The sequence below is a fragment of the Colobus angolensis genome, unplaced genomic scaffold (assembly GCF_000951035.1).
Source record: "Colobus angolensis palliatus isolate OR3802 unplaced genomic scaffold, Cang.pa_1.0 Scaffold231, whole genome shotgun sequence".
Classification (NCBI taxonomy): Eukaryota; Metazoa; Chordata; class Mammalia; order Primates; family Cercopithecidae; genus Colobus; species Colobus angolensis.
In genome coordinates this window covers 633,424-646,749 of record NW_012115500.1, presented here as the reverse complement: position 1 = coordinate 646,749, position 13,326 = coordinate 633,424, and the positions used below count along the sequence as shown (strand labels likewise).

Genomic DNA, 13,326 nt, shown 5'->3' with positions numbered 1-13,326 from the left:
TCTGTTCTTTAGTAAATCAATTAGGCATTGTCATTTATTATCTTTTGTGGTATAGCATAGGCACCATGATTATAAATAAAATCACAAAATATTTTTTTTTGTGTGTGTGTGTGGCCTTCTTTGTGACATTTCTTTTTGCCTAAGTTAGAGCGAATGGTCTCATCCAGTGATGGAATGTAGAGAACATGAATTTCAGCTTGGGACAGAGCTGGATTTTAAATCTGGGGGAGTTCAAGTCTCACTGCTGTGAACATGGGAATACTTCTAGCACTTTGATGAGACTCTGAAAGTTAGATTCTCTATCCATGAAATGGAGGAGAGAGGACTGGATAAAATCTATCCCAGCTGTAGTTCTTTACAATGTTATAACTCTAAACCTACTAAAAGAAAAATAAAGTAGAGGGTGGGGATACTCAGTTTTGAAGATATATAGTAGAAGGTTTTCTATTTTGCCCATTTGTACAGTAAAGACTAGAACGTGGATCATTGCAAAGCACATTCCCATTTTAATTCACACTTACCATTCCTTGCCTTTTTTATTTTGGTTCACCTATTCAGTTTTTGGGATTAGTAAGATTAGTATTCCCTTCTAGGTTTACATGAGTTTTTGGCCACTTTGCTTTCCTTCTGCTTATCATCCTGATCTGCCAAAATTCTGGTTCTTTGATGTCCCCCACTCTTTCCAATTTGCTCTGGTCTACTAACATTTGTGAAAACAAGACGCTTTGTCTCAGCCTTTGGTTGGCTTTTGGAGCTTGCTAAATTCAGTCTCTGGGCTGAGTTTATTGGCAAGGGACTGGGAACTCTGCTGCCTTCAAGTCTGTGGATTTTACTTGCTAGCTATAAATTATTAGCTTTTTATTAAACTTCAAGGAGTCTAACCCTTAGGTTAGAGATGGACATTTTATAAGCACTAAGTCAGTATTTGCCACAGGTAAGGAATGGTTGTTTTTCTTTTCTTTTTCTTTTTAGAGTAGCTCAAAGATGGTTCAAAGATGCTATGGGACCGTTGGAAGGGTGGCTTGTATGACTCTGTGATGTGCAGGACAGCCCTTCTGCATTGAGGGTAAGATGGAGAAAGGCTCATTTCTTTCTTGGTTCTCAGGCGTCCTGGGTGGGAGGAACCCTACATAGGGGCAGCCTCTAGCTTTCTCAGCAAAATGTCAATGTATCTTCCTAAATTTCAATCAGACAACACTATTGGTTGGCAGGTACACAGGATATAATCAAATCTCTGGCCACTTTGTTTTTTTCTAAAGGTATATATGGACCATTTAGTCTTTCATTTAATAAATAAGGACTCAGAAAATATTGTGAGGTTTCAGTAAAAGATCCATAGTAGAGATTACTTTTCTTGGCATTGTTAAGAAATATTCTTTTCAGTGAAAGCAAAATTTTCAGATTTCCAACATGTACTAATTTAATTTGCATATAAAAATTTCATAATTACTTTATTGGAAACATTTCCAAGAATGACTACTTAGTCTCTGTCCTTTAACTTACCCTAGCGACATATTTAACCTCCCTGTGATAGTTCAGAGTTTCATTATGGGAGCTGCCTTTTTGCTGTGCTGAGTGCAGCCCACTTTCAGAGGTGTGTTGACTGTAACACTAATTGGTCCTAGATCTTTACACATTTTGTTTTACCTTTTTATTTTATTTTTACTGACCACCTTAAGGACAGTAAAAGGATATACATTTTGAACATTGATGTCTGCTTGCTATTCACAGATTTCCTTTTCCCTCCTTTGCTGTTAGTCTTTCACCATTTCTTTCTGTTGCAGTGTCTGTTCTATCAGCTTCCTCTATATCTGTTGTTTATAATCTTCAAAGAATTGTGAAACCATAAGGTGAGTTTATCAGAATTTTCTCTGAATGAAGACTAGGTTATGAATTAGGTCTCAAGTGGCTCTCCTATGAAGACAGAACACAGACTGCTGTCTATTTCAACAGCCCAGAGGTTGCCTACCTCCTTGTTCATAGTTTTTCACTGAATCATAGAGGTTGCTATACATGTGGCCTCAGGATAAATATAAACACAAAAGCTGCAATTATTTTGTGCCATTATAATGGGAAAAAATCCAAGACTGTGTTGTACTGTTTTTAAAGGTATTTTCCTGTAGGGAATCTGATTATTGAGTGAATCTCTTCTCTGTTCTGAATTGTTGAGATTGCCAGATGAAGTTGCCTTGGATATGTAAGAGTTTTTTTTGATTCTCCTTGATTTCATCATTTTGTTTCAGGAAACATGTATTTCCAGATTCATACAGGCAAAGGGAAGTAACATTTATTGAGAGTTCTCTTCATGACAAGAAATTGACTTACATTATTACATTGATCTGCAGAAAGTTTCTCTGGGCTCAATAATTCTTCCTCCATTCTATTAAAAAATAAACTTATTCAGGGTCACTGTTCAGGCTGAATTGTGTCCTTCCAAAATTCATATGTTGAAGTCCTAATCCCCATGACCTCAGAATGTGACCTTGTTTGAAAATAGGTCCTTACAGAAGTAATCAAGTTAAAACGAGGTCATTAGGATGGACCCTAATCCAATATGACTGGTGTTCTTCTAGGAAGTGGAAATTTTGACACAGATGACGTGAAGACACAGGAAGAAGAGCCATCTATAAGTCAAGAAAAGAGGCCTGGAACAGATCTTTCTCTCATGGCTCTTGTGGCTTCTCAATGCTTTGATTTTGGATGTTCAGCCTTGGGAACTGTGAGACAATACATTTCTATTGTTTAAGCCACCTAGTCTGTGGTACTTGTTAAGGCAGCCCTAGTAAACTAAAGCAGTCACATAGTTAGTACATGACAAAGATGTATTCAAACTGAGTTCTAGTACCCAAGCATATGCATGGCCTTTCAGTCTCTTTTCTGTGCTTTTGAGTGTTCTGAGGCAGAACCATCTGGTGAATCTCGAGTTGGGCACTGGTGGGACAAGGGTGTCCTCTGCCCTCATTAATAGGCAGAATAGAAGCCCTATGAGCTAAAAGAGTTTTGGAGAGGTGCTCTGGGGTCTCTGTTGGCACAGCTTGAGCTGTGTCTGGAGCAAGACTGCAGCTATTTTCCTTAAGCACTCCTGCTGCCACTGCCTTAACCCTCTTTTTTGTTGGCTTCCCCTTCCCCACCCCAGGTGGAGTGAACGAAAGCAAGAACTTGGAAATGGGGGCAAACTGTAATGTTTTGAACAGCTGCCTTTAAAGACACAAGAGAATAAAATGATCAGAAAGGCAGGCTTCATTCACTAAGGAGAAAATAATCAGAAGCTTGGGGGCAGATAAATGTGCCCTTTATTCTGATAAGATACAGAAACTGCTCATTAAAAAAAAATCAATGATGATGACACAGTGAATAAATCATCTGACATGTTTAACACGCTTTAAGGTCATATGCGTTTCACTCAAATGGATCTGAAGAGAAAAATACTCCACTGTGCACATCCATCTCTTAAGTAGCACACACTATAAACCAAATTGGAAGGATCAGTTTAAAAAGAAGATAGCTTTAAATCTTTGCAAATATTTTAAATGTCTTAGTAGCATGTTGCCTAAAAAGTGAGCCATCATAGTTATTATTTGGTCACAAAGTATGAGCCTATATTAAATAAAGTCTCAGGTTAAGTGTCTCCAAGGAAAGACTGTATTTTATAAATTATCCAGATAATTTAGAAAAGTCAACATTATATCAGAAAAATTATATTTGTAAATGATACAGATGTATTCCCAAGCATACCAATTTGTGAGAGCTCACTCTAATAAGTCTCTAAGACCTAATTTAAACTGCTTTATTGGTGCAAAGATACTCACGGCAGGAAGTGCAAAGAAAGAAATGCCAAGGAGTGCAAAGCCTGCAGAAAGCAATCTTCCCAGCCAAGTTAGGGGAGTTTTGTCTCCATAGCCAATAGTTGTCAATGTAATCTAGAAACAAAATAAATAGAACGTGCAGCTTAAGTACTTGAGAGGAAAGTTAGGACCTATGAACAGGAGGCAAGCAACGTTTCCACTAAATCATTATTCAACAAATCTTGTTGGTGCTTTTTATTACTGTGCTTTAATTTTCCATGACGCATGACAGAACTTCTCTTTGTTTAAGGAAAAGAATAACCTACGTACTTGTTCCTCCCTTATAACACGGTTTTCCATCTTTTCTAAGTGTATTCAAAGAAAGGTTATTTAAGTAAGTGGATAACCATCAGTGATTCAGAAATGATAGCACCATGGATTTAGTACCGGATCAGTATACAGAATAATAATTTATGTTAATTTAGGTAGTCCCTTCATTACCTTGGCAGGCATTTCCTGAAGGTCTGGTGTGTGCAAGGTATGTGTTAAGATTTGTAGTGGAACAAAAATGAGGGCATAGTTCTTGTCCTAAGATATTTATGGCCTAATAAGAGAAACATGCCACACATGAATAATTAAAATACACATAGAATGAGAGAGGTATTATAATGGAGGTACAAATAACCTGCTTTGGGAATTCAAGGAAGAGATATAGTTATTATAAGCTTGAGGTGTTGAGGGAGCTTTACTAGGGAGATGTCATCACACCTGGGCTTTGAAAGAGGGGTAACATTTTGAGAAGCAGAAATGGTAAAGAAGGTGATCTAGGGAGGGTGAAAGAGGTGGCTAGCTGCAGAGCAGTGAGAACACATAGTGTAGATTCTGAAAAGTACAAGTTATTCAGCTGGACTGGGGCATGGTGGATTTAAAAAGGATTAGTGACTACTTTAATTTATTTTATTAATATTTTATAGACAACAGTGTACAGATCTTTCAGCTCCTTGGTTAAATTTATTCCTAAGTATTTTAATCTTTGTAGCTACTGTAAGTGGGATTGTTCTCTTGATTTCTTTTTTGGAAAGTTTGTTGTTAGTGTATGGAAATGCTAGTGATTTTTGTGGTGTTGATTTTGTATCCTGCAACTGTACTGAATTTATTAGTTCTAGCAGCTTTTTTTCTGGAATCTTTAGGGTTTTCTATATATAAGATTATGTTGTCAGCAAACAGCAACAATTTCCTTTCTTCCTTTCTTATTTGGATGTCTTTTATTTCTTTCTCTTGTCTAACTGCTCTGGGAAGGACTTCCACTACTATATTGCATAGACATGGCAAAAGTGGGCATCCTTGTTTTTTTAAAATCAAACAAATCATTTATTAATAATTTTTCATTTTTGTGGGTACATAGTAGGTATATGTATTTATGAGTTACATGGGATATTTTGATACAGGCATGCTATATGTAATAATGATATCAGGGTAAACGAGGTATCCATCACCTCAAGCATTTATCCTTTGTGTTACAAATAATCCAATTATACTCTTAATTATTTTAAAATGTACAACTAAATTATTATTGACTATAGTCACACTGTTGTACTTTCAAATACTAGATGTTATTCCCTCTTTCTGTTTTTTTTTTTTTTTTGGTATCCATTAGCCATCTCCGCTTCCCTCCCTGCTCACTCTCTCCACTACCCTTCTCATACTCTGGTAAACATCATTCTACTCTCTACCTCTGTGAGTTCAACTGTTAATTTTTAGCTTCCACAAATAAATGAGACCATGTGAAGTTTGTCTTTCTGTGCCTGGCTTATTTCACTTAACAAAATGAGCTCCACTTGCATCCATGTTGCTACAAATGACAGGTTCTCGTTCTTTTTAATGGCTGAATAGTACTCCATCGTGTATATATGCCACATTTTCTTTATCTGTCTGTCGATGGATGCTTGGGTTACTTCCAAATCTTGGCCATTGTGAACAGTGCTGCAATAAACATGAGAGTGCAGATGTCTCTTTGATATACTGATTTCCTTTCTTTTGGCTATGTACCTAGCAGTGGGATTGCTGGATCATATGGTAGCTCTATTTTTAGCTTTATGAGAAACCTCCAAGCTCTTCTCCATAGTGGCTAATTTATACTAATGTACATTCCTGCCAACAGTGTACAATGGTTCCTTTTTCTCCACATCCTTGCCAGCATTTGATACTGCCTGTCTTTTGGATAAAAGCCATTTTTACTGGAGTTAGATGATATATCATTGCAGTTTGATTTGCATATCTCTGATGAGTAATTATATTGAGCACCTTTTCATATACCTGTTTGTGGTTTGTAATGTCGTCTTTTGAGAAATATCTATTTAGATTTTTTTGCCCATTTTAAAATTGTATTATTTTATTTTTTCCTATACAGTCGTTAGAGCTCCTTATATATTCTGGTTATTAATCCCTTGTCAGATGGATAATTTGCAAATATTTCACCCCATTCTGTGGGTTGTCTCTTCATTTTGTTGATTGTTTCCTTTGCTGTGCAGAAGCTTTTTCATGTGATGTGATCCCATTTGTTCATTTTTGCCTTGGTTGCCTGTGCTTGCGGGATATTACTCAAGAAATCCTTGCCCTGGAGAATTTCCCTCATGTTTTCTTGTAGTAGTTTCATAGTTTGAGGTCTTAGATTTAAGTCTTTAATCCCATTTTGATTTGATTTTTTTCCATATGGTAAGGGATAGGGGTCTAATTTCATTCTTCTGCATATGGAGATTGAAGAGACTGTCCTTTCCTCATTGCATGTTCTTGGTACTTTTGTCAAAAATGAGTTCACTGTGGATGTATAGATTTATTTCTGGTTTCTCTCTTCTGTTCCATTGGTCTATATGTGTTTTTATGCCAGTACCATTTTGTTTCAGTTACTATATCTCTGTAGTATGATTTGAAGTCAGGTAATGTAGTTTCTCCAGTTTTTCTCTTTTTGCTTAGGATAGCTTTGGCTATTCTGGGTATTTTCTGATTCCATAGAAATTTTAGAACTGTTTTTTCTATTTATGTGATGAATGTCATTGGTATTTTTGATAGGAATTGCTCTGAATTTGTAGATTGCTTTGAGAAATATGGACATTTTAACAATAATGATTATTCTAATCAATGAACATGAAATATCTTTCCATTTTTTTGTATCCTCTTTAATATCTTTCATCAGTGTTTTATAGTTTTCTTTGTAGAGATCTTTCACTTCTTTGGTTAATTCCTAGGTATTTCTTTTTCAGATTATTTGCAGTTGGCATACAGAAATGCTACTGATTTTTGTATTTGATTTTGTATTCTGCAACTTGACTGAATTTGTTTATCAGTTCTAATAGTTTTTTGATGGAAACTTTAGGTTTTTCCAAATATAAGATCATATCATCTGCAAACAAGGATAACTTGACTTCTTCCTTCCCAATTTGGATGCTCTTTATTTCTCTCTTCTCTAATTGCTCTAGCTAGGACTTTCAGTACTATGTTGAATAGCAGTGGTAAAAATGAGCATCTCTGTTGTGTTCTAAATATAGGAGGAACCATCCTTGCATCCCTTGGATAAATCTCACTTGGTCATGATGGATGATCTTTTTAATGTGTAGTTGATTTCGGTTTGCTAGTATTTTGTCGAGGATTTTTGCATCAATGTTCATTAGGGATGGTGACCTGTAGTTTTCTTTTTTAAATGCATTTTTGTCTGGTTTTGGTATTAAGGTAACACTGGCCTCGTAGAATAAGTTTACAAGTATTTGTTCCTCCTCTACTTTTTGGAATAGTTTGAGCAGAATTGGTATTAGTTCTTCTTTCATTGTTTGGTAGAATTCAACAGTAAAGCCATCAGGTCCCAGGTTTTTCTTTGCTGGGAGAATTTTTATTATGGTTTCAATCTCATTACTTGTTATTGGTCTGTTCAGGTTTTGGATTTCTTCATGGTTCAATGTTGGTAGGTTGTATGTATATAGGAATTTATCCATTTCTTCTAAGTTTTCCCATTTATTGGTATATAGTTTGTCACAGTAGCCTCTAATGATCCTTTGAATTTCTGTAGTATCAGTTTTAATGTCTCCTTTTTCATCTCTGATTTTATTTATTTGGGTCTTCTCTTTTTTTTCTTAGTCTGGCTAAGTTTGCCATTTTTGTTTATCTTTTCAAAAAACAACTTTTTGTTTTGTTTATCTTTTTTTTTTTTTTCCTTTTTAAACGGAGTCTCACTCTGTCGTCCAGGCTGGAGTGCAATAGCGCAATCTTGGCTCACTGCAAGCTTCACCTCCCAGGTTCATGCCATTCTCCTGCTTCAGCTTCCTGAGTAGCTAGGACTACAGGTGCCCGCCACCACACCCAGCTATTTTTTTGTGTTTTTTTTAGCAGAGACAGAGTTTCACCATGTTAGCCAGGATAGTCTCAATCTTCTGACCTTGTGATCTGCCCGTCTTGGCCTCTCAAAGTGCTGGGATTACAGGTGTGAGCCACCATGCCTGGCTTTGTTTATCTTTCATATTTTCTTTGTTTCAATTTCATTTATTTCTGTTCTGATATTTATTTCCTTACTCCTATTAACTTTGGGTTTGATTTGCTGTTGTAGGTTGCATAATAGGTTGTTTATTTGAAGTTTTTCTTCTTTTTTGATGTAAGCACTTATAGTTATAAAGTTCCCTTTTAGTACTTCTTTTGCTGTATCCCATTGGTCTTCATAGGTTGTGTTTCCATTATCATATGTTTCAAGAAATTTTTCAGTTTGCTTCTTAATCTCTTCATTAACCCATTGGTCATTCAGGAGCACATTGTTTAATTTACATGGGTTTGTATAGTTTCCAAATTTTCTCTTGCTACTGATTTTTAGTTTCATTCAATTGTGATCAGAGAAGATACTTGATATTATTTCAATTTTCTGAATGTCTTAAGACTTGTTTTGTGGCCTAACATATGGCCTATCCTGATCTATACTTGAGAATAATCCATGTGCTTAGGAGAAGTGTGTGGAGTATTCTGCAGCTGTTGGATGAAATGTTCTATAAATATTTATTATGTCCATTTGGTCTATTGGGCAGATTAAGTTTGATGTTTCTTTGTTGATTTTCTGTCTGGATGATCTGTCCAATGCTGAAAGTTGGGTGTTGACGTTTCCAGCTATTGTTGTCTTGGGATATGTCTCTCTCAAGCTCTAATAATATTTGCTTTGTATATCTGGGTGCTCCAGTGTTGGGTGCATATATATTTATAGTTGTTATATCCTCTTGCTGAATTGATTCCTTTATCATTACATAATGACCTTCCTTGTCTCTTTTGATAGCTTTTGTCTTGAAACCTAGTCTGTCTGATATAAGTGTAGCTACTCCTGCTCTTTTTTGGTTTCCATTTGCATGGGATATCTTTTTTTATCCTTTTATTTTCAGTCTTTGTGTGTCTTTATAGACGAAGTATGTTTCTTGTAGTCAGCAGATCATTAGGTCTTGCTTTTTAAAATTTAATTTTAATCCATTGAATCCATTCAATCCTGCGTCTTTTGATTGGAGAGTTTAATCCATTTATATTCAGTGTTATTATGGATAAGTAAAGACTCCTGCCATTTTGTTATTTGTTTTCTAGTTGTTTTGTGGTCTTCTCTTCCCTCTTTCTTTCCTTCGTGTCTTCCTTTCAGTGGAAGTGATTTTCTCTGGTGGTATGATTTAGTTTCTTGCTTTTTATTTTTTTTGCATATCCATTGTATGCTTTTTAATTTTAGGTTACTATGAGGCTTGCAAAAATACCTTATAACCCATTATTTTAAACTGATGACAACTTAACTCTGATTGCATAAACAAATAAGCAAAAAGAAAATTAATGAAAATGCTACATTTTAACTTTGTCATCCCACTTTTAAACTTTTTATTGTTTCTACTTTATCTTATTATACCGCGTATATCTTGAAAAGTTGTTTTAGCTATTATTTTTGATAAGTTCATCTTTTTGTCTTTCTACTTAAATATAAGTAATTAGCACAATTATAGTGCTATAATTTTCTGTTTTTCTGTGTACTTACTATTATGAGTGAGTTTTCTACCTTCAGATGGTTTCTTATTGCTCCTTAATGCCTTTTTTCTTTCAAACAAAAGAAATCCCTTTAGCATTTCTTGTAGGATAGTTCTGGTGTTGATGAAAGGCTTCAGTTTTTGTTTGTCTGGGAAAGTCTTTATTTCTCCTTTATGAAGGCTATTTTTGCCAGATATGCTATTCTAGGATAAAACATATTTTCCCTTCAGCACTTTAAATATGCCATGCCACTCTTTCCTGGCCTGTAAGGTTTCCACTGAAAAGTCTGCTGCCAGATGTATTGGAGCCCCATTGTATGTTATTTACTTCTCTTCTTTTGCTGATTTTAAAATCTTTTCTTTATCCTTGATCTTTGCAAGTTTATTAGTAAATGCTTTGAGGTTAAATCTGTTTGGTATTCTACAGTCTTTTTTACTTGAATATTGCTATCTTTTTCTAGGTTTGGGAAGTTCTGTTATTATCCTTTTGAACACACTTTCTCTCTCTCTCTCTCTTTGTCTCTCTCCCTCTCTCCCCCTACCTACTCTTTAAGGTCAATAACTTAGATTTGCCCCTTTGAAGCTATTTTATAGATATTTTGGGCATTTCCTTCTTTTTTATTCTTTTTTCCTTTGTCTCTGCTGACCATGTATTTTCAAATAGCCTGTCTTCATGCTCACTAGTTCTTTCTTCTGCTTGATCAATTCTGCTATTAAGGGACTCTGATGATTCTTCAGTATGTCAGTTGCATTTTTGACCTCCAGATTTTCTGCTTGATTCTTTTTAATTATTTCAATTTATTTGTTAAATGTATTTGATAAAATTCTGAATTCTTTCTTTGTGTTATGTTGAGTGTCTTTGAATGTTCTCAGCACAGCTATATTGGATTCTCTGTCTGAAAGGTCACACATCTCTGTCTCTATAGGATTGGTCCCTGGTGCCTTATTTAGTTTGTTTAATGAGGTCATGTTTTCCTGGATGATCTTGAGGTTGTGGTGTTTGTCAGTGTCTGGGCATTGAAGAGTTAGGTATTTATTGTAGTCTTTGCAATCTGGGCTTGTTTGTAGCCATCCTCCTTGGGAAGGCTTTCCTGGCATTTGAAGGGATTTCAGTATTATGATCTAAGTTTTTGGTAACTGCAGCCTTTTCTGCATTAAGGGGTACCCCAAGCCCAGTAATGCTATGGTTCTTATAGACTTGTAGAGGCATCACCTTGGTGGTCTTGAATAAGATCTGAAAGAATTCTCTGGATTACTGGGCAGAGACTCTTGTTCTCTTCCTTTACATTCTCCCAAACAAATGGAGTCTCTCTTTCTCTGTGCTGAAGTGCCTGGAGCTTGGTGAGGGTTGACACAAGCAGCCTTGTGGCTACCATCACTATTAGACCTGAAGCCAGCACAGCACTGGATCTTGCTCAAGTGGGCATCCTTATTTTGTTCTGGATCTTAGAGGAAAGGATTTCCATTTTTCACTGTGGAGTATAATGTTAGCTATTGGCTTATAATATATGGTTTATATTGTGTTGAGGTACATTCCTTCTGTACCTAATTTGTTGAGGATTTTTATTATGAAATAAAATTTGGTCAAATGATGTTTCTGCATCTAATGAGATGATATGCAATAAGCCAGGCACAGAAAGGTAAATACTGCATGTTTTCACTTACATGTGGAATCTGAAACAATGAAATCCATGGTAGAAGAGGGTAGTACGCTGGTTACCAGAGGCTGGGGGTTGGGGGAATGGGGAGATGATGGTCAAAGGACACAAAGTCTCAGTTAAACAGGAACAATATGTGTATGTGTGTGTGTGTATATATATGTATATATATGTAATATATATATGAGATCTATTGTACAGTGTGGCGAATACAGTTAGTAACAAGTGTATTGTGCATTTTGAAATTACTAAGACTAAATTTCAAATGTTCTTACCACAGTTTTTTTTTTTGAGACTGACTCACTCTGTCACCCAGACTGGAGTGCAGTGGCACGATCTCAGCTTACCGCAACCTCCGCCTCGCAGGTTCAAGTGATTCTCCTGTTTCAGCCTCTTGAGTAGCTAGGATTACAGGCATGTACTATTGCACCCAGCTAATTTTTTGTATTTTTAGTAGAGACAGGGTTTCACCATGTTGGCCAGGCTGATCTAAAACTCTTGACCTCAAATGATCCCCCTGCCTTGGCCTCCCAAAATGCTGGGATTATAGGAGTGAGTCACTGCACCCAGCCACACCACAAAAATTGATATGTATTTGAGGTGGTGGATATGTTAATTAGCATGATGTAGTGATTCCACGTTGTATTCATAAATCATAGCATCACTTTCTACTCCATAAACATATAACTGTAATTTCTCAATTTACAATGAAAGAAAAGTAAAGGATTAGTAAAGAGAAGGTTAACTAGATATGCTAAAGCTAGGCCAGGGAATGTCTTTGAATATCATGTCTCTCCTATGATCAAACTGCTTCAGGGGTCCCCCAAATCTCTTAGAACAAAGTCCCAGCTTCTCTCCATGACCTACAGGGTTCTTCATGATTGACATCAGCTAACTTCTCAGACATGGTCTTCTACCATGCTCTCTCTCATTCTGCTTCTTCCTCTTCTGCCTTGCTATTCATCAGCACATCAAGCTCTTTTTTTTTTTTTTTTTTTGCCTCAGGATCTTTGCCCTTGCTTCTCTCTTTCTGAATTTCTCTTACTTCCAGGTCTGCATTCAGGTACCTGCTGAAATGTCAGCTCCACAGAAAACCATCCCCGATCACCTAATTTAAGCCACTTCCCAAGACTGGCTTAGTCTCCCAGCCTACATCTTTCTGCCATCCTGGAAGCCTCCTGTCCTTGAACATTGGACTCTAAGTTCTTCAGTTTTGGGACTCTTGGATCTTTGACCACAGATTGAAGGCTGTACTGTTGGCTTCCCTACTTTTAGGGTTTTGGGACTCAGATTGGCTTCCTTGCTCCTCAGCTTGCAGACGACCTGTTGTGGGACCTCAACTTGTGATTGTATAAGGAAACTTGGATTCAGATAATTTAAACAATTTGCTTATCAGTATACAACTATAACTTGCCCACTACTGTGTCCTATTACAAAGTCTGCCTTTAAAACGAAAATAGAGAGGACCCACAGACCCCCTGAAGGAAGCAGATTGCTCCTGAGGGAGCTGGGAAACACCCTAAATACTGTGCTAGTATCCATGGCTGAGAGATCCACAGACAGTTCACATCACAGGACTCTGTGCAGACAACCCCCGGTACCAGCCCGGAGTCTGGAAGACTTGTTGGGCAGCTAGATCCACAAGATAGATCACAATCACTACAGCTCAGCTCTCAGGAAGCCACATCCATAGGAATAGGGGGAGAGAACTACATCAAGAGAACACCCTGTGGGACAAAAGAATCTGAACAACAGCCTTCAGTCCTAGACCTTCCCCCTGACAGAGCCTACCCAAATGACAAGGAACCAGAAACCAATTCTGGTAATATGACAAAACAAAGTTCTTTATAACTCCCAAAAAAA

General features: G+C 36.7%; 1 protein-coding gene across 2 annotated transcripts in view; it reads right to left on the bottom strand.

The window, feature by feature from the left end:
- KCNQ5 (potassium channel, voltage gated KQT-like subfamily Q, member 5) overlaps window positions 1-13,326 on the bottom strand; it is a 561,810-nt gene that overhangs the window by 90,899 nt on the left and 457,585 nt on the right. For both annotated transcript variants that reach the window (XM_011944426.1, XM_011944425.1), the window contains one exon: window positions 3,810-3,920. In XM_011944426.1, the coding sequence (XP_011799816.1) occupies window positions 3,810-3,920 (111 nt within the window). The remainder of the gene's footprint in view (window positions 1-3,809; window positions 3,921-13,326) is intronic.